General features: G+C 44.6%; 1 protein-coding gene across 1 annotated transcript in view; it reads left to right on the forward strand.

The window, feature by feature from the left end:
* The window catches only part of XYLT1 (xylosyltransferase 1), a 224007-nt gene that overhangs the window by 154790 nt on the left and 48739 nt on the right, over positions 1 to 20478 (forward strand). The window contains exons 4-5 of the mRNA XM_054992203.1: positions 7329 to 7501; positions 9850 to 10052. Coding sequence (XP_054848178.1) covers positions 7329 to 7501; positions 9850 to 10052 — 376 coding nt within the window. The remainder of the gene's footprint in view (positions 1 to 7328; positions 7502 to 9849; positions 10053 to 20478) is intronic.

A 20478-nucleotide genomic window follows, 5' to 3' on the forward strand; every position in this document is an offset into this window, starting at 1 on the left:
TTTCACTTTGCTTTCCACTGAATCAACCTTTTGCCCTATTTCATTTAACTTCGCTACAAAGGGCTGCATAGCTTCAAAGACCGCTCGTCTGACCATCTCTTCCAGGGTTTCCTCCTTCCCCTGTAACATCGCCATCACCGATTTACTCATCGCAGGGCTCTGCTTTTTCGTCGCCATCTCAGGGGGGGCGCCCGCCAAGTTCCGAAACTCCGTGAAGGGGAAGAAATCTGAGCCTTCTTAGCTTCAACTCCCACCAATCCTTCGCATACGCTTAGAAACCAGAAGGGATTCACTTACTTACAGGTTTTCACCTTAAATCTGCTTATTGCCGTTCTCCATGGCCCGGCGGCACGCGATGTGCTGCGCAAGTCTGCCGGCCTCCGTTGGAGCTAACGGGCAATTTACCCCTTGCATTGCTTTCAGGGGGTTCTTCCCGCCGTGCTCCGGACCCTGACCCCCTCACTGGGAGTCCTGGGGGTTAACCCTCGCAGGTCAACCGCCCGGTCAGGCTGCTCGGACGTTTCCTCCCGGACCTGCGGAGAGGAGCGTCCGACATGGCCGGGAAAACGAAACCGAATCAGCCATGTGACCATTTTCAAGAGGTTCCAGAACTCCATTCCACTGCATTCCAGCTGAAAAAAAGCCCTGATCATAATCTCATTAGATACATAAAGCATGGCCTGGTGCTGAAAAGCAGCTTGGACAGTACACCATGCTGTGCATCTGAGCCAGATGATGGGTTGGGTTGTGCTTGGCCCCTTTTATGCTGGAGAGGATGTTTCTTCCACCCCCAAGAAGCTTAGAGCTGTAGCTTGGTGGATCAAGCACCTCTTATGCAAAAAGGTCCCAGAAGGGTAACTGGAAAGATTTTGAATCAATAAACAATATGAAGGGTTGTTTTTAAAAAATCAATAAGGAACTGACCTTAGGCCGAAATACATTTGGTTCTATACATACATGAACAATAATACCCGTATATTTGGAAAATGTCCATTTTTTCCCCATATACAACGGTAGTGTACTAATGTGTGAACCACACCAATATTGTTTTCAACCACAATTTTGTATTATTATTTGATTACATTTGTACCATTCCCTTATTGATTTGTTTTGAACAATGCTTCATATTATTGTCTCAACCTTTTCAGTTATCCCTCCATCCCCAGCACTGCCAGTTACTTAGGAAGTTGAACTGGGACAGATCACTCTTGGAGAACATTCCTCCTCTTTGTTGGATGCTCTGACTTGGTATAAGGCAGCCCCTCTTGCTTATATGATTTCTTTTTCATACATGTCTTCTGTGCCATTTGTTGAGTTTCTAACCTGCCCTGCTTCTGTCATGGAACTCAATGTAGAAATCAGCATTATTCCCACTGGCACCATCTAACCAGATTGAGACCCATTTAGCTTCAGTTTCAGGGTCGCTGTATCATGTCTCTCCAACCGATAATACACATGTAATTGTGAATTGTGAAGCAGAGTTTGGTTGTAGATTTTGTCTTCACTGTAGTAAAAAGTCCAGTAGCACCTTTAAGACTACCTAACTTTATTGAGGCATAAGCTTTCGAGAACCACAGCTCTCTTCGTCAGATGCAGAGTTACTATTTTGCAACTACAGACTAACACAGCTAATTCCTCTTGATCTGTCTTCACTGTGTAACCAGGGCTTTTTTTCAGCAGGAACGCGGTGGAACAGAGTTCCGGAACCTCTTGAAAATGGTCACATGGCTGGTGGCCCTGCCCCCTAATCTCCAGACAGAGGGGAGTTTAGATTGCCCTCTGGAGCGGCACAGAAGGCAATCTCAACTCCCTTCTGTCTGGAGATCAGGGGGCGGGGCCACCAGCCACGTGACCATTTTCGCCGAGGGCAATTTTAACTTTAAAAAACTTCGCCCTTGTTCCAGCTGACCCAAAGTGATGTCATTGGTCCTGGGAACATGCGTACACTTTGCACGCGCACATGGCACCAGGGGCACCACCTCCCGCCAAGAGTTGCCCCCTATGCTAGCAACCCGCTGAGTTCCACCACCTCTTTTCCCAGAAAAAAAGCCCTGTGTGTAACTATTTTTCTAGACTCAACAATAACAGAAATTGTTGCAGGCAGGATACGAATGTGGTTCATCCTTACATTTCTGTGTGTCTTTGGGTTGCTCAGTGTGAGGAAGACATGCTGTATTTGTCACCAGCCCTGCAATGTGTGAAGCTGCTATTTTAGAGCTGTTATCTGATAGAGAGTTGTCTAGTATCCTGTTCAGCTATTGTAAACAGTGGGGAGGTGATAAGTATTGGTTGCAATTTATAGCAAATGTGTGAACTTAAAAGTCTAAATTCGGGTCCAGTAGCAGCTTACCGACTAGATTTCCAGGGTGCGAACTTTCAAGAGGCAAAGCTTCCTTCGTCAGACATAGGGAGGGGGAAAAGGTAGGAGTCTTTAAAGTCCAGGCAGAGGGTGGGAGAGATATTGCAAATTAGATTGTCGAGAAGCTGGCTATTATACAAGTTGTAATTAGTTTGATAGAACATGGATGCAAAGGGTGTAAAATTACAATCTGCAGTGTGAGAAAAATCCTATTCATTGTTCCAGATTTGCAAATAAGTTCAATTTCAGCGATCTCACATACTATTCCGCACACGTTGGAGAATGCACTTTCCATGCACTTTATCAATCGTTTGAGGTGGATTTTTTGTTCCGCACATGAAAAAATCCGTTCCAACTGATCTATAAAGAGGATTGGAAGTGCATTATCCAACGTGTGCGGAATCGCTCTCTGACCGTTTTCACACTGCTTACCTGCCACAGAATATCACGCCAAGCTCCCGGAACGACAGCGTCTTCCTGGCGCAATTTTGCGCGAGAACTGCACTTCTCGCTCGAAATCGCACCAGGAAGACTCTGTCATTCTGGAAGCTTAGCATGATGTTCCATGGCCAGTAAGCAGTGTGAGAACGGCCAATGTTCCTTTGAAGTTTCTCTGCTTGAGAAATGACTACTTTCAGGTCAGCAATAGAGTGCCCGGCAGATTCAAATGTTCTCCTACAGGTTTTTGAATGTTGTGATTTTTGATACCAGAGTTAGGTCCATTTATTCTGTTGCAATGGGACTGACCTGTTTTTCCAATACAGAGAGTTAAAGGGCATTACTGTCACTTGATAGCATACATTACATTGGAAGATAAGTGAATGAGCCTGAGATCATATAGCTGATATTGTTAGGTCCAGTGATTTGTGTTGTCGGACTGGATACGTGGGCAGAGTTGGCATCTTGGTTTATTGCAGGGCTGCTTTGATTACAATCTCTCCTTTAGCCAAGAATAGGGGGGAGGCTAGGACTGTTTGATAATGTTTGGGGGAGGGGGGGGAACCACAGCATTTAAGGATCCAGAGGCTTTAAAAAAAAATAATGCAGCCTCTAGTTAAATTGCATGAAATTATCTGTGACTCTATCAAAGGCAAAACTGCCGCTTAGTTTGGGCAAAGATTCAACCCAAAAGCTGATTCAGGAGGAGTGGGTGGATGTGATAATGGTTGTAAATGGGAAGCCCTCTACCGCAATCCTCACTCAAGCTGAGTGGCTCTTTGTTCCACTGTGTTGTGTTGTTGAAATCAATTATGCTAACTGTGTGAATAAGTGTCATTAAAAATAACAAAAGGTTACAGAATTTAGCCCTGTTGCGTGTGGCTTTCAGGAATGCAGCCATCACGATTCGTTTTAAATTTCATTGATTGGCGCAACCTGAGCAAACAGCCTGTAGATTTCCACAGCTACAGCACTTTCCTGATGCCCTGGAGCCGTTTATCCGCATGTACCTATGCACACAGTGTAGCTATATAACCAAGCAGGGAGTACACAGTGTGTGTTTACAGAGTGTGGTTTTCAAAGTCGGGAAAATAACAGGCGTCGCCTCTTGAGGATGCCTGCGTCCTGTGCTTAGGCAGGTGTCAGGTTGGCATGGTTGAGGACTGACTGAAATCTATAGCCGAGGACCCACCTGCAATAGGAGATTCTGGGTCGCTCCTTCATTTCCCTCTGAAAGAAGTGCCAGGAAGCAGAAGGCAAGAGAATTGCCTTCTGTTGCCTCCCCATCAGCCCAGAGGGCCCTACAGAGTGGCTCTTCCTTGCCCTTTCTAGGCCTATCTCGCCTTCCTCCTTCATTCTTCCCATTAAACATCTGAAAGGTGCAGTTCTGATATGCAGCATTTTTCTTAGCGTTGCTTTTACAGTTGTTATTATTAACAGAAGCTGTGGGCTGCTTTTCCACTGTAATGTGGCTCCCAAGACAATTACAAGTAAAACAAAATTTGCAACTAAAATTCTAATATTATGGGAATGAAGAATTTCGTCAAATTGAGTGACTTTTTGTGATATTCAGAAAGCCCAAAAGGACATAAATATTTCTTCTTCCTGTAATTTTGGAGCATTACATTCTATCATTTTTATTTTTCTTGGTGTGTTACTCTTGGGAACAGGGAATTGAGGATAATGAAGAAACAGAGACTGTAAATAAAGGCTTATTACCTTCCGGACTGGTTGTTGCTTTTTCAGATGAATCATTAGCAAAAAGTCTACCAGTAACTTCCAATTCCGCAGCCATCCGTTCAGAACATACCTGCTGCTCTTTTAGCTGTGTTTATTTGCCATATATCCACAGAAGACCAGGAGGGAGATGATATATCATAATCTCTCTCCTTGTCTCCCGTGGAGAGCATAGGTCTCAGAATACTGTAGTCATCCTAATTCTGGGGAAAGATTTGATTTGACGATTGAATTTAAGAGTTCAAGCTTAAACCAGAAGTCAGGAAAGAAAATGCACACATTTGAAAACAGATCATGGATGACATGTTATTCTTACCTGGTAGAAAAATGTGTGCAGAGGAAAGGTGGTGTGGTATAGCCCAATCTTGTCTGATCTTGGAAGCTAAGCAGGGTTGGTACTTGGATGGGAGGCCAACCAGGAAGGCTCTGCAGAGGAGGGCAATAGTGGACCACCTCTGCTTCTCACTTGCCTTGAAAGCCCCTTGCTGGGGCCGCCATAAGTCAGATGTGGCTTGAGGGCACTTTACACATACACAGAAAAATGTGTGCGTTGGTTTTGCAAATCACCTGAAGCTTTTTGTGGCATGCAGGTAAATAACATCATCAATTAATCTCACTTGTAGGGAGAGTGGAATATAAATTGAATAAAATAAATAAAATAATCCTCTGTTAAAGGGACAGGACATTTTCCCCCAGTTGTCGATCCCATTTTATAACTTAGAGGCAACATTACACTTGCCTAATATGATGGCGAAAAAATGTGCTTGATGTGGATTAATTTGGGCTCATTCATTTGGGGGCTGGTTCCTAGATCCAAACAAAATTGATCAAGGTTTGCCTTAAGCCACTTCTTCACTAATGATGGATTCCAGAGGAGTAGCTGGGGTGGCTAACTCCCAGGCAGGACCTGGACTTCCCAAGAATCGCAATTAATCTTCAACTGCAGAGCTCAGTTCCCCCGGAGGAAACATGCTTAGGAGGGTGGACTCTTTGGCATAACATCACCACTGAGCTCCATCCTGCCCCAAACTCCACCCTCCTTAGGTACTGCCCCCAAATCTCTAGGAATTTCCCAAGTCAGAGTTGGGAAACTTTGGGGTTTGTTGAAGCCCAAACAATAGAGACACCTTAAACTATCAAATGTGTTAAGTTTTCATGAGTCTGAGACCAGTTGGTAAGATTATGCCCTAATGGCGTTGATAACAGAAGAGAGAATACAGGAGAAGAAGAATTGCAACGAGATTTCTGTTATGGCAGCAAAGCTCCCATGAATGACTCCACTGTAAAAGCAATAATGTTTAACAGCTGACTCATATATGTGAGAGAAGTGGTGAGGCTGTCAGGGTTTTTTCAAAATCTTGTTTTAGCCTGTCCCCCAAAACACACACATAGCCCTGCATTTCTTCAGGTGATATATAGGGCTTTCCTTCCATCCTCATTTATCTTTCTCTTCTCCCGTGGCTGCTTTGATTGCCAGCATTCAGTGACTGATGCTTTCCTCTCAGCAGTTGGAATGTTTGTGGATCTTCAGTGGCATTCCTGTCTATTCCCAGGCAGAACAGTCCTAAATGTCAATGGACATATCAAAGGCCCTGTTACAACTTTGTGAGTGTAGATTTTTCCCTTCTTTCCCCTACATTCAAGCTCTCCTGTTTTCTTATATCTTATATCCCTGGCAAATCCCCTATTATTTCTGCCTTTGGAGTATGTCTTGTTGAAATGTTGTTAGTGCAGACGGCTAGATTTATCATTTTGGAACCTCCGTCCTCCACTGCAGATCTATAGAAACTAAATCTCTCAGCTGCGTGTGATGATGGTGAATGTATCTTAGTGCTAAAGCAAGTATCATGTAAATTCACGCACATGTTAATATGCCATGTCATGCATCATAAAATGTTATTTCAACATCCTCGGGGTTATGTGGTAGGACGTAGTTTTGAATGTTTTAGCAGATTGCCAAGAGCCTTATGTTTTTCCTAACATGACCAAACCTGCCTTGCTGTTTGGACGTGCCAAACAGGGTACAATATGTTGTAATGTGTGTACGGCGGTGGTGGTTTAGGATCTTTGCACTGGGGCTAGAGATGTTAAAAGTGAGTCCCTGTTTTCATCTGAGCAGAGTAGGAGTGGGTGTTTATTTTCAGCTAGGTGCTCATCCTTTGAGTTTTCTTTTAGCCAGACCTTCAAGACTACATTTTCCCATAAGTCTGTGAGAAATCGAATGGAGAAAGAAGAGAAGGGGAACAGAACTGGCGGAAATCGAAATGCAGCCTATTTTCAACCATACCTCGCGTGTCCTCCTTTCAAGGAGCAAAACCAGAAGCTCCCCTACCCTCTCTCTCAAAATTGAAGCCCTGATCTCCATTACATTGACTCAGCTCACACCTCGTAGGGCAGAGAAATACTTTCTATGTTTTTTTCTCTTTTGTTTTTTTCTGTACTTGTAGAAACCCTGTTGATGTGTTCATTCACCCCTCTGATGGAGCCTGAGTACAAATAAACAGACATATAGTGAGATTGCTCACCCAAGCAATTTCAACCCGGATCTTGGGCCGAACAGCCCATCAGATTCTCTGAAGGAGCCTGACCTTGCAGTTTCGATCCATCTCTCTCTCTCTCTCTCTCTCTCTCTCTCTCTCTCTCTCTCTCTCTCTCTCTTGTTGACAGATATTTAACTGGGGGAGGGAGAGATCTACCTGTAGAATGTAATTGGAAGCAAGAGAGGCCCCCTCTGCCCCCTGCTGTGTTCACATGTACTCCCGAGATGCCTTGACTGTGTTTTGTTTCCAAACAGGAAAAGCCAGCAACAATGTACAATGGGATGAGGACTCCATAGAGTACATGGCGGCCAACCCCGTCAGGATTGCTTTTGTCTTGGTTGTTCATGGCAGAGCTTCTCGGCAGCTGCAGCGCATGTTTAAGGCTATTTACCATAAAGATCATTTTTATTACATTCATGTTGACAAGGTAATATATCACTGGTTATAAATTGCCTGTCTCTCATCTGTCTTTCTCTTCATCCGTGCTGCTCCCTCCCTCCTTCTTTTGATCTTTGCCACATCCATGGTGGTGTTGCTTATTGTGTATTTTCCACATGTATCACATAACTTCTGCCTTTAAAGGAGGAAGCCATGCTGCAGGGGTAGAACACCTGCTTGGCATGCGGAAAGCCCCAGATTCAATCCAGGGCATCTCCCGTTAGAAGGATCAGGCAGTAGGTGATACAGAAGACCGCCACTTAAGAGAGCTGCTATCCACCTGAGTAGGCAATGCCAGTCTTGATAGTCCCATGCTCTGGCTTGATATAAGGAAGTTTTTGTGTGTTTAAATGTCTCCTCTTGTGGGAGGGTTCTTAGCTCCATGGTAAGGGATACATTTGCAATGGAGATGTCCCTAGATTCAATCCCCAGTATCACCAGTAAAAGGATCTCAGGTTGTAGATACTCAAGAAGACACCTCTGGAAGAGCCACAGCCACTCAAAGAGTCAACCATGCTGGGCTGAATAGACTTAACTGTCCGATTGAGTACAAGGTCTCATATGAGGGGGCTTAGCTCAGTGGTGGAGCATTGGCATGCAGAAGGTCCCAGATCAGTCCCTGGAATCACCAGTTTAAAGGATCAGGTAGTAGGTGATGTGAAAGCCCTCTACCGGAGACCCTGGAGAGCCACTGCCAGTCAGAGTAGACAATACTGTCTTTGATAGACCAAGAGTCTGACTCAGCATAAGGCAGCTTCATGTGTCCATGTGTGACTGTGTATATGTATATATTCAGTCTTTCTGCCTCTTGATTGGACTGCCTTGATTGGACTGTCCAGTTAATGTAACTGTGGTATCTGTCCATGCCATGCCTTTCTGTTGTGCATTATTGTAGCGGTGACCAGTAAGCCCTTTACAGACTCTGATATATGAACTTCAAATGGAATAGCTGTCTCAAAATGATATGAAAGAGTGTGACTGCACTCAGAAACAAACCTCAGTTTGTCTTCAGAGCAGGCCAGCGTTCATGCGCTCCCTCCCTTCTCCCCTTGCGGCAATGCTGACACTGGAATTAGGAAGTTTTTAATTAGCAGTGATTTGTTGCAGTGCTCAGACTGGGTGCTGTATCAAACTGCAGTTTGCCTCTTGCTTACAAACTACAGTTAAGCCTTGATTTACATGGTAGGTAAGATATTAGTTGATAATGTCCTCTAGGCAAACTCACAAGACCCTGCCTCCGCACTCCCACTCTTTTAAAAACAATTTACATCATGTACAGTGTAGATTGGTGAATCTGAATATAGCTATTCATTTATCTAATGACATATCCTGCCTTTCTTCCTGCCCCCCCCTCCCCAATTTCTTCATATAAAAATTACATCCATCTTTTAACATCGATTATGCCGCTGGCCACATATTACAGCTTCATTTCCCATTCATTGATTAGTTCCAATAATCCATAAATACCATTAGTAATCAGTATTCTAAGTAGGACGAGAATATTATGATTGTACAATGCTGCTCTATGTAGCTCCCTAGAAAATACATGATTTGTCCTTAGATGTGAGGGCTTTATATACACCCTGGCTTTTCCAAGAGGATAGATCTCTATCCTTGTACAGTGGAACTCCCCTTCTAAAGGACAGTGCTAAGAGAATAACACCAATATTGTGTTTTCCCTTGTGCCCAGGATATTCTAAACATTCTACTGTCCTAGCAGTGAAAGCTGGTAGTTATGCTGCAATCTGCATTAAGAGCTACTTTGGAGAAACTTTCATAATCATCTCCTTGCAAATGCCCCATGTCTTGGGACTCCAATTTAACTTATGGCAGAGGATACTTAGCAAAGACTCCCAGAATACTTTACTATGTAGCTGAGACAAGGAGGCGCAGATGGGAGGGAGACATTCCCTAAGATATTGGTTGAGCTGGTGTGTACATGAGGCTTCAGGGTACAGATGGAGCTTGGTTTTTTAAGGCATTCACAAAAGCTGTGCCATTTGCCAGAAGGACCAATTGTCCTGACCTAATACCTCCAGTGTGCTCATATGGAGCTTTTTATGATTTGACGATTGCCTTGCCAGAAATTGCCTTGAAGCAGAAAGGGAATTAATACATTTATCTGAATGGAGCTTCATCCAAGCCAAGGCTATCTTTAAAAAAAAAAATCTGTAAATGCCCAGCTGAGATTAATTCCATCCACAGAGCATTTCTCTGCTTGTTGTGTCTTGCAATTCCATGTGTACAGACAGAGTTTTTGTGCCTGTGTAGTGGAAACATGACTGCAAAGTCCTTGGTTGACCCTGGAATGTTTTTTTTCCCTTTTGTTCCACAAAGCGATCCAATTACTTATACCGACAAGTCCTCCAGTTTGCAAGCCAGTACCCAAATGTCAGAGTCACCTCTTGGCGTATGGCTACTATCTGGGGAGGAGCGAGCCTTCTGACTACCTACCTGCAAAGCATGCGTGATTTAATGGAAATGAAGGACTGGCCGTGGGATTTCTTCATCAACCTCAGTGCCGCTGACTATCCAATCAGGTATAGTGATCATTTCTTTTGACAGCTTGTCATTTTTGTCTGGAGCTTTACACCCATGGATTGCCTCATTGGCTCCAGGGTCTGCCTCAGCCACATCCCACATCATTGAATATTGCGCTATCATTGAGTCACAATAATGGTTTGCAACTGGATTTCCCTAGGTGGACAAGACAATCCAGTTGCAAGCGATTGCTATAGCATAATGATATCCAATGATGAGTAAACTGAGCCTTTGTCTGGCCTTCTGGTTCCAACAGCAGCCGACCACATAGGCAACAGACCTTCACTGTTAGAAGAACAGGAGTGAGCTAACGCAGACTCAGTTCATGGTCTTTTCTCAACAACTGGTCCTAGGTTGGATCTCTGCATGATGTCAAGGTTATGGATGAACCATATTGTCTCATTGTCTTCATTGCTTCAAGGAATGGATTCCTGCCCCTACCCATAACATTTTATTCCATAGTTCTGTGATAAGCTGTTAAAGATATTAATATAATTGATATTTGCCCTGAACTACATCAGAAGATTGTGATGGACACCCTCCCCCCATCTTAGCCTGCATCTATATGATCATGTGCCCTTGTGAAATGTTTTATGCTCCTGGGCTTCAATCCGTTACCCACTTTCCAGGAAGAAGCCTTTGTTTGCATTCCCAGGAACACGAATGTAGAAGACAATTTGGTTGAGACTCACCTGTGAGTTCTCCCCACCTGCCCCATGCAGTCATTCTTCATCCTTCGCTTTCTAGTCTAGCTTTTGCCCTTTTCTTAGTGTAAAGTGTGCTGGTTGCTGGGAATGCAAGTGAGAGCCAAGCTACAAGTGACGCCTGACACAGGTTGGACACTTGTCAGCTTCCCTCAAGTTTTTATGGGAAATGTAGGCGTCCTGGTCTTACAGCTTGGCTCTCTATTTAGTTGAAGTTTACAGAAACTGCCCCCACACACCCAGCAGAGGGGAAGGGGGGCTCCTGGAAAGACCCCGACACCTGCACTCCTCTCCCATCCTCATGTTCTCCCTCCCATAGACTGCCGCTCTGCAAACTTCAATTAAATGGAGAGCCAAGCTGCAAGACTGGACGCCTACATTTCCCATAAAAACTTGAGGGAAGCTGACAAGGGTCCAACCTGTGTCAGGCGTCACTTGTAGCTTGGCTCTCAGTTTCAGGTGAGAATGGGGATCGGTGTATGCCATCCCCACATTAACAGTTTTGTGGTTAGAAGTACTGGTCTGTGCACATCCGGTGATATTTGCTGTGTAACATTTAGAGCTGCCCTGCTGTTGTGAAACTTAGAAAAAGCAAAGTTCTTTTGCCCGCTGTACTGATTTACTCTGCCTAGATGATGGCTGGCTGCCTTTCCACTTGGGTTGTTTCCACACGGCTTACCTTGTTCCATAAAACAGCGAAATCTCGCGCGAAATTGCGCGAAAAGATGCCGTTATCACGTCTTCTTGCGCGATGACAGCATCTTCTCGCGAGATTTCGCGCAAGAATTCACTGTTTTCCGGAACAAGGTAAGCCGTGTGGAAACGGCCTTGGTTGCCCTATAGACATGCTCTAGATGCCAAGCATCCTCTGCTCCACTCAAGAGAGAACCAGCATAGGTATAAGACATACCAGGGAAATTAAATGGTTCATAGTATTCCCCCTCCCCACAACCGCCACTTTGATCTACATGGGCTTGATAGAATCTGGCTGCTGACTGGTTAATGGTTGACGTTTTAAGTTCAGTTAAACAACATGCAAGTCATGAGAGTTGTCTAGAACTGTCATGGGATGCATTTGCTTATTAGATACGCTCCACAGTACAGGCATCCCTTTTGTCCAGGACAAGAAGGAATGCTCTTTTGGGGTGCTCCGAATTGATTGATTCTGCGCTCTCGCCTGGAGATATCCGAATGCTTTGAACGTTCCATTGCTGTCTATGCAAGAGCAGGGTGTGGCATTGAGTTGTAGTGTATACATTGTTGTGTATACATTGTCGTGTATGTACATTGTACATTGTAGTGTAGTGTAGTGTATATACGTTGTAGTGTATATCTGAAGATGCCTGACAGTTGGTCCATCTAGCTTAGAACTAGCTCCTCCGAGTGGCAGGGGCTCTGTCCCCCTGACTGGGACATACCGCATGCCAAGCCACACTTCCTCCTGCTCAAGACTAAAGGTCAAGCCGTCTCTGATCTGACAAATTGTATCCAAGAACCAAGAGTGTTCCACATTTTAATCTCCCATTCAGCTCTCATGAGTCTTGATGGTACCTTGGAAGCTGATGAGGAGGGAATAGATCTGCTACAGAAATACAGATACTTCATCTCAAAAACAAGTGAGGTAATTTAGCTAATGAGGCTAAAATTAGCTGTGCTGCAATTAATATTACCTGCACCTGACTTAAGCAATATTCTCCTTTTTAAAAAAAGCAACAACAAAACTCTTCCTTTCTCATGAGGCAGAGTGCATTTTGCATTTCAGCTCTTTTATCTCCAGACAAAATATGGTTCCCTTTTGATTGGTAGGTTTCCTTGGTCCATTCTACCAATCTTCTTTTTTGGATTATTCTGTATAAAAGGAACAAAAAAGGGATTCAGGAGCATAGCGATGTAATAATAAAAGTTAGGGCTTGATCCTGTGACTTGTAACCAGAGTTCCTGGAATAGACTTTTTCATACACTCCCCGAAAAGCCGCTCCTGTGGAAAGGGGGAGTTTTGGACACAGTGTGAGATGCAAATTGGGAGGAGTAGCAAACACCCAAGAAGATAGAATTAAAATTCAACAAGACCTGAATATTCTGGAGAAGGGGGCAGCTGTGAATAGGATGCAATTCAACAAAGACAAGTGCACAGTATTACATCTGGGCCACAAAAATGGGAAGCACAAATACTGGATGGGGGATACACTTCTGGGCAGTAGTATATGTGAAAGAGATCTTGGGGTAAGAGTGGACTATAAACTAAATATGAGCAGTCAGTGTGATGCGGTGGCAAAAAAAGGCCAGTTCAATCCTGGGTTGTATCAAAGGGGCCATAGCGTCAAAATTGCAGCAAGTCATAGCCCCTCTCTATACTGCCTTGGTCAGGCCGCACCTGGAGTAATGTGTGCAGTTCTGGAGGCCTCACTTCAAAAAGGATGTGGACAAAATCAAGAGGGTGCAGAGGAAAACAAGGAGGATGATCAGGGGTCTGGAGACTGAGCCCTACGAGGAAAGCCTGAGGGCCTTGGGAATGTTTAGTTTGGAGAAGAGAAGATTGAGGGGGACATGATTGCTCTCTTGTATTTGAAAGGCTGTCATTTGGAGGAGTGCAGGGAGCTGTTCCAGTTGGCAGCAGAGGGTAGGACCCGAAACAATGGGCTTAAATTACATGCACAAAGGTACCGGCCGGATATTAGGATGAACTTTTTCACGGTCAAAGTAGTTCAAAAGTGGAATCAGCTGCCTAGAGAGGTGGTGAGCTCCCCTTCACTGACAGTTTTCAAGAAGAAGCTGGACGAATATTTGTCAGAGATGCTTTAGGCTGATCCTGCACTGGGCAGGGGGTTGGACTAGTTGGTCTGTATGGCCCCTTCCAACTCTATGATCCCATGATTCTGTGTAGGAGCCAGAAGGCAAAAATGCTAACATTCTTGCTCTTACACAAACTCTTGCTCCATTTACAGAAAAACTCATGCAAACGGGTATGTTTCTCCCCTACCACATCCCACAGCATACCCAAGGGTTCCTCCAACTCCTATAAGTTTATTTTTGAGGGCTATGGGAGGCCAGCCATGGGCGGGGGAAGAGATCCATTCCATGAACTTGTTTAGTCCACAGTTCATAGCCACCAGGTTAATATTTCTGGGCTGGACTCTTCGCTGGGTCAGTTAGTTTCAGAGTACACATTAAATCACTTTGTACAATCGCTACAAGAAGCAGTAACCTGAACACCAAAGTTTCCCCCAGAGAGCCTGGTTAAATATTACTGTCCGTGCACTGCATTCAGATATCAAGGGTCTATAAGGAGGTATTGTGTGCCAAAGATGTTGTGGAGCTTGAGAGGGTTTGGAAATGGGTTTTGAGTGAACCAATCATCAACCTAATGGGATGTTTACCTCAGGAATGACAGAAGGGAGCATAATAGAGGCTTTTACGATCACAAATGGTAGAGAGAGAATAAAAAAATGAAAACCCTGGAAAAGTCCTCCACTGACATTTATGAGCAGCAGACAAAAGAGCAATAATCTTCAAGCCATGCACATCTAATCAGTGGAATGATTTCGCGCTGCATGTATAGCTGGCTGCAAATTCGTTTAATTTATTTCTTCTATAACCCGACCTGTTTCCATCATGGATATCAAGACAGAAGGTTCTCATCCAGTTCTCCCATCTCAGCACAGATTAGACTTGGCCCTCTGTAGCTTCAGCAAGGTTGCTGCTGCATTAAGCAGCTTCCAACCATACCTTAAGCAATAAAGGATAGGTCTCAGTAGCCAAAATCACAACCTTTTTATGGTTGGGAGCGGGACCTATTTCTCATTTACCTGGGGGTGGTGATGGCTAGTGGAGAATGCCTGATTTCCACCGGGCTTTGCTAGGGAACTTGGCTGTGCCAAAGACTGAAAGGCGAACACTAGAATGGTTTCCCCGTTGTTCAGCACAATGCTGGTGTTTATTTTCTAATGGCACATAGGTCTGGAAGAGAAGGGAACAGTTGCTTTCTTTCTACAGCCAGTTGCTAAATGTATCAGTCCAGTGCTAAGCTCTTTGTCCCAGCCGTCTTATGGAGACAGTAGCAGCTCACGGATATTCTGGCACAGAATCGGGATTCAGCCATCTTCAATTTAGCCCCAGACGCGACTTTTCCCAGTTGCTGAGTCTCCCCTGCAAATGAGATTTTCTGTCTAGTTTAAGAGATGCCAAATTCCCTAGTAAAACCCAGATAAACTTGGCATTCGCAGTGCCACTTCAATTAAAATCACATACTGAATGTTTTCCATTGGAAGCTGTATCTGCTGTCCTAGTACTTTCCCTCCTTTCCACGTGGCAACACAGTAACTTCTAAGACCAGGTGCCAACTGCATGGTAGCTCAACACCGCCTTTGTAGCAGGAGCATTTCGGGCCTCTTTCTGTGCTGCTCACCAAAGCAGGGAGTCTTCTGTAAAGGAGCAGAGAAAGACATTTTGCCCATTGGTTGTCACTCACTTCCAGCCTTTATCTGAATCTGACAGATGCCTGTGCTGCACACACCGACTTGTAGCCAAAGCTTCGCTCAGGTTTAGGATTGCCGTTGCCATTTGAGATACATGAAAGGCTGTTAACCAAGGCCAGGCAAAGAAAAGGGACAAATGTTCACCCCTTTTTGGTGATTTTTTAAAACTGATTGGGAAAAGTCTGGAGAGTTCACACAAATGGCTAGCCAACAAAACCTGAGCATGGCTCCACCGTTTCTTTAAAAAGTGTTTTCATTGACCTTTACTAACCTTGAATCCGAAGAAGTCCAAATAGTAATATCTTAGAAATCAAAATATATTTCTAACCAGGTACACAACTACATACTTTTCCATGGAAGTACACTGTAATTCATCATGCAGTTCGTTCTCTGGAGCAGACAGCCGGGATAATTCTGAATTTCTCCTCACCTCCGATTTTTCCTGTAGCCACTTTTTAAATTAGGTTTGATAAAAAGTTTTGAACCACTTCAGCGCTGTCCAGCTCTGTCCTTCTCCAGCCGCCTGCATAGTATGCCATGATCTGTCGTATCAAAAGCAGCAGATAAATGCAGCAGCTGCAGCAGAGACGCATTCTTCTTCTCTAGCTGGAAATTGAGTTTTTTCTGTCGATGCTGGCAAAGCTGCCTTTGTCCTAGAACCGGTCCTGAAGGCAATTGGGAAAGGCTCAAGGGCAGATGAGTCATCCAGAGAACCCTGGAGTTGCTCTGCCACAGCTCATTCAGTCATCTTCCCCCAAAAGGGTAAGTCGGAGAGAGAGCTATAAATAACCAGACCTTTCTACTCCAGTGAACACTTTTTTCGACAGTGGTCGAATCACGGCATCTTTAAGAAGCCTAAGGGTAGTTCCCCACCCCACCTCCAGTCTGCAAAGTATTCATGATTTTTAGTACTGGAGACCTCAGCGAAGCCTTATGAGATTTTACCAAGCAGGAGAGGCTTGCATCTAAACTACTGGGCCGTTGCTGGCCCTTACATCCCTCAGAATTCTGTTGACATTACTTAAATGACTTGTGCATAGACATGGGCACGAACGTAAAAAAAACCCCAAACACCCTGTTCGTCGTTCGTTGCCATCCATGAACAACGAACATGGACGAACATGAACTGTTCCCGGACATGTTGGTTGTTCGTTGTTCATGGGGGCCAGAATCACCACACCCAACCACCCCCCACTTAGCCCCCCTCCCCTCAAACCCACTTACCTGGCCCTTTAAAGATCCCTTTAAACTATAGCCTTTACAAATCCCTTTAAACTATAGCCAGCTGATAGTTTAAAGGGCCCTGTCCTGGCAAAAACAGCAGTGTCTGCTGGCAGCTACTTTGAGGGGTTACCAACTGACCTTCCCAATGTCCAATACCCACCAAATTTGCAGGGGACATAGTCCTCACTGTCCTCTGAAGACCCCCCCCCCCCAGTTTCAGAGAGATTACACCCCAGGAAAGGCATGATCCACGGGCCTCTCCGTTGGCTGTCATTTTCCCTTCACAGTGGCAAAAGTAGGACTCTCTGCTGGAAGTACTTTGAAGGGTTAAAGCCAGAAGGAAAGGCAGAAGGAGTTCAGACAGAGTTCAGTCCCTGCCTCCAGTTGCCAAGGGGATTGATTGCATGTTCCAGACTGTCTGGCTTGATGAATGGCTGCCTAAGGCAACGAACAAGGCTTGCAACGACCAACTGTTCGATTAGGATGGGGCATCACGAACAGCTTGTTCGCAAACAGCAGATTGGGCTGTTCGTGCGGTTTTTCTGTTCGTAATGCTGTTTGTGTCCATGTCTACTTGTGCACATCAGTGGAGCTACACCACCACCCCTCCCAGCAAACTGATTCATTGACAAAATGACAGTCAGGTTGGAGTAAATATGAAAGATTTATCAGCAAAGAAACATGCAAAAAATATCACAGCTAAATACCAAATCACTGTCACTAGGGGGCTCATTCCTAGGAAGTTGCCAGTTGCCAAATTGCCCTAAACAACTGTGCGGGATGTGATTCAGCCAATGCAATGGTAGCAGAGAAGTGCAGATTCCTAACTGCACCTGGTAGGCTTTCCAATGCTCTTTATGGTGTGTTGCGTCATATTCAGCCTAAGATTTTCACCATCCTTACTGTCGACTTCTCCCCACCATTTCTACCCTAACCCCCCCCCAGGTGTTTGGACTAGGGTGGGAGTTCTTGCTTGTTACCTAAAGAGGGAGCCATCATGAGGACACGGGAAGGAGGCAAGGGGGTACAAACTTATGTCTGTGTACTGAATGGCTTTGAAAAGTCTCAACAACAGAGCAGAGGAAAGTTTTAATGGAAAGTTGTTTTCTAAACATTATTATTATCCATATTGCAATTATAAAAAAGCCCTGGGCATATTAACTAATACAAGCTTGGTGTTTGGGGTATGTTTTTTCCCCAGGAACCAAAGGCACGTCAAGGTTTCTTGGGATATAACGGAAAAGCATTCCAAATAAATGAGATTCCGCTTTGTGAGAATAATGAGGCATTGAGGGTTTTTTTAAAACTCCCAACTTGGCGAAAACCAATATCTCTAATTAGATGAAGAAACCCTCAGCAGAGGATTTGCATCAGTGGCTGTGCCCACAACAACAAAAAATGTTCCAGCGCATTTACATATCAAATACAACTGGCAGCATTTTGGCAGGCATCCAGAGCTGTAGATAGTTTTTAATCACATTGATTCTCTGATTCTTGCGGAAATTCTCTCCTGGCCTGCTGTGGATTTTCACTTAAGCGTTTATATTTATGCACTTAATATAGTTTTTAACTTTTTCCATTTTAAATTGACCATCTGAAGAGCAAAAAGCTTAGAAAGCAAGTCTTTGGGGGTCATCCGTTTCCCACAGGGTATGCCTTGTGTGAGCCCTAAGATCACGCACCTTGGCCCTTTTCACACTACTTACTTGCTTCTGAAACATTGCGAAATGTAGCGCAAAAAATGTGGAAGATAGTCTTCTCACGCGAGTTTTGCGCGATGTCATGCAAAACTCGCGCGAGAAGACGCTCTCTTCCGCGTTTTTTGTGCTACATCACACGATGTTTCGGAAGCAAGTAAGTAGTGTGAAAAGGGCCCTTTTCTCTAGAAAGGACACAAACAAGGGGGCTGTAGGCCACTTGGTTGGCTGTGTCGTGCAGCTGTACTGGGCTCCAGAATGCACAGGGGTTCCCTAGGACAAGAGTACCACCGTTATGATCACTTCAATATTAGATAAAACAACGTACATCGATGCTGCTCAAGCTGGGGTGAGAGATGACATTTAGCAAAAAAGCTACTGAACTAACGTGTTTTTACACCCTGCGAGAGCAACTGCGATTGAGAATTTTGTGTTACTGCTGTCAATGATGATGTATGTTTAGCATTATGCTATTGGAACATAGATACATCATAAATAAACAAGAGTCCATCTCAGGCATTATGCTCACGTATAGATCCTCCCGTACACTAACCATGTTGTGAACAGCAGCAATGGGTGTCTTTCTCAAGTGCATACTGCTTCAGTATGTGCAAATGGACCACTGGGTTTTGGGGGATTCTGGTTTCTGCATACCCAAACTGTTCAGGTATGCAAAGCATGCTCATTGCCCCTGGTCAGACAACATAGTGGCTGCATGTACCAGGAGGATCACAGTCGCTGGTCTCCCGGTACGAGTGGGTATAACTTCTGAAATAGGACTAAGATTCAGAAATCCTGATTTATTTATTTTTTAAAGAAATCAATTGGTATTGTGCTTCTTAGTTGGTCAGGTTTGAAATCTCTTCTTGCCGTAAATTTGAGTAAAACAAAAGTACCTTCCCGCTAAGTTATGCTTTTAAGGATAATCTTGGCACCGCCGGTGTTTGCCTAGAAATTCACCCAAAGATGTTAGCCATTGAGGCCTTTTCAAGTGGAAGGATTGCTAAGTAAATTCCCTAAATGTCTATTCATCCCCCTAAGATGGGGAAGCGGCGAAGCAGCAAATGTGAAAATCGGCAAAGCTGACTATAGAGAGGACTGTTTTCCCGAGGATGCCAAATTGAGATGCTGATTCTAACCCTGGGAGACTTTAACGCTCACATGAGTGAGCTTCAAAGCTCTTGCTATCTAGCCATTTAAGATGATTGATAGACAGCTACTCCAATTGGCCAGGACTTAGTCAATGGTTAACTTGTTCTTTATTCATCAGTGCAATAATGAACTGTTACTTCAGATGGTGGGAGAGTTTGTAAATGCAAGCTACTTCGAGGGCTCCCTGTGTTGATAGAGTCCCTGGCTTGTGTTTGCATCCTGCGCAAACTTTAGAGAGTGAATCATTTTTTAATGCCCCAAGCTGCTTTTTTAAAAGAGGTTGCTGAAACTTATGAAAATGAAGCCCTTTTTTTTCAGCTGTCTACAGATTGCCTTGGAAGTGAATGATCACTGCAGTTTTGACTCCACGATGGGGAAGGGGGGTTGCTGGGTAAATGTCCCCCTCCTCTGCTAAGTGTATTTTCACCACCTCATCCATTACATCTCCACAGCTTTTTTCACGTATGCATCCTGCCTAACTCCCTCTGTGAGGGTGGTGCCGACGCATCTGTATGGAGCCAGCCTCCGCCTCTCAACATGAGACATCTGACACGTGAAGAACATGTGTCAGGAGATGAAGTGGTAGCCGGGAAGGGTTGTTTTAAAAAGCAGAGCTCTCAGCAGGGCAAAGGCTTTGTTATACACTGGAGCTGTGTGAAGGGGCGGTGAAATGCCAGAAGGGAAATTTCAGCCCATTATAACCTCTCCTGATCCAAGCCCGGCACTGGAAGGCAGCTCCAGCCCATTTCCATTCCTTGCTGCTCTCTGGTTGCAAATTGCAATTCCACACAGTTTTAGACGAACCGGAAGTTGGTTCCCAGTTCCTTATTCGCCATTCCTAGTTCCTTATTCACAGAGCAAAACACAAATATTGGGGGAAGTTGAAAAGCTCTGAACCTCAAAATAAAGACTGTAGGAGCACATATCAAACACCTCCGTATTTCAGTTCCTTATTCGCAGCTGTTCCCAACACCGGCTTCTGGGAGGCAGCCCAGGTCCTAGCTCCAGAAGCAGTGTTTGGAAGGGCACCAGCACCTGCCTGGTTGTAGGGGACAGTCTAGTGAGTGCAGGGCGGTGTGCTCTGGGGCCATCCAAGATTGTTTGGGTTATAGAGGGCTTGTATCTCTTACCCTACTTTGAAGCTGTTAACTCAAGAAATGGGCTTTGTAGGAG

Source organism: Eublepharis macularius, chromosome 12 (genome assembly GCF_028583425.1).
Source record: "Eublepharis macularius isolate TG4126 chromosome 12, MPM_Emac_v1.0, whole genome shotgun sequence".
In the NCBI taxonomy this organism is placed as follows: Eukaryota; Metazoa; Chordata; class Lepidosauria; order Squamata; family Eublepharidae; genus Eublepharis; species Eublepharis macularius.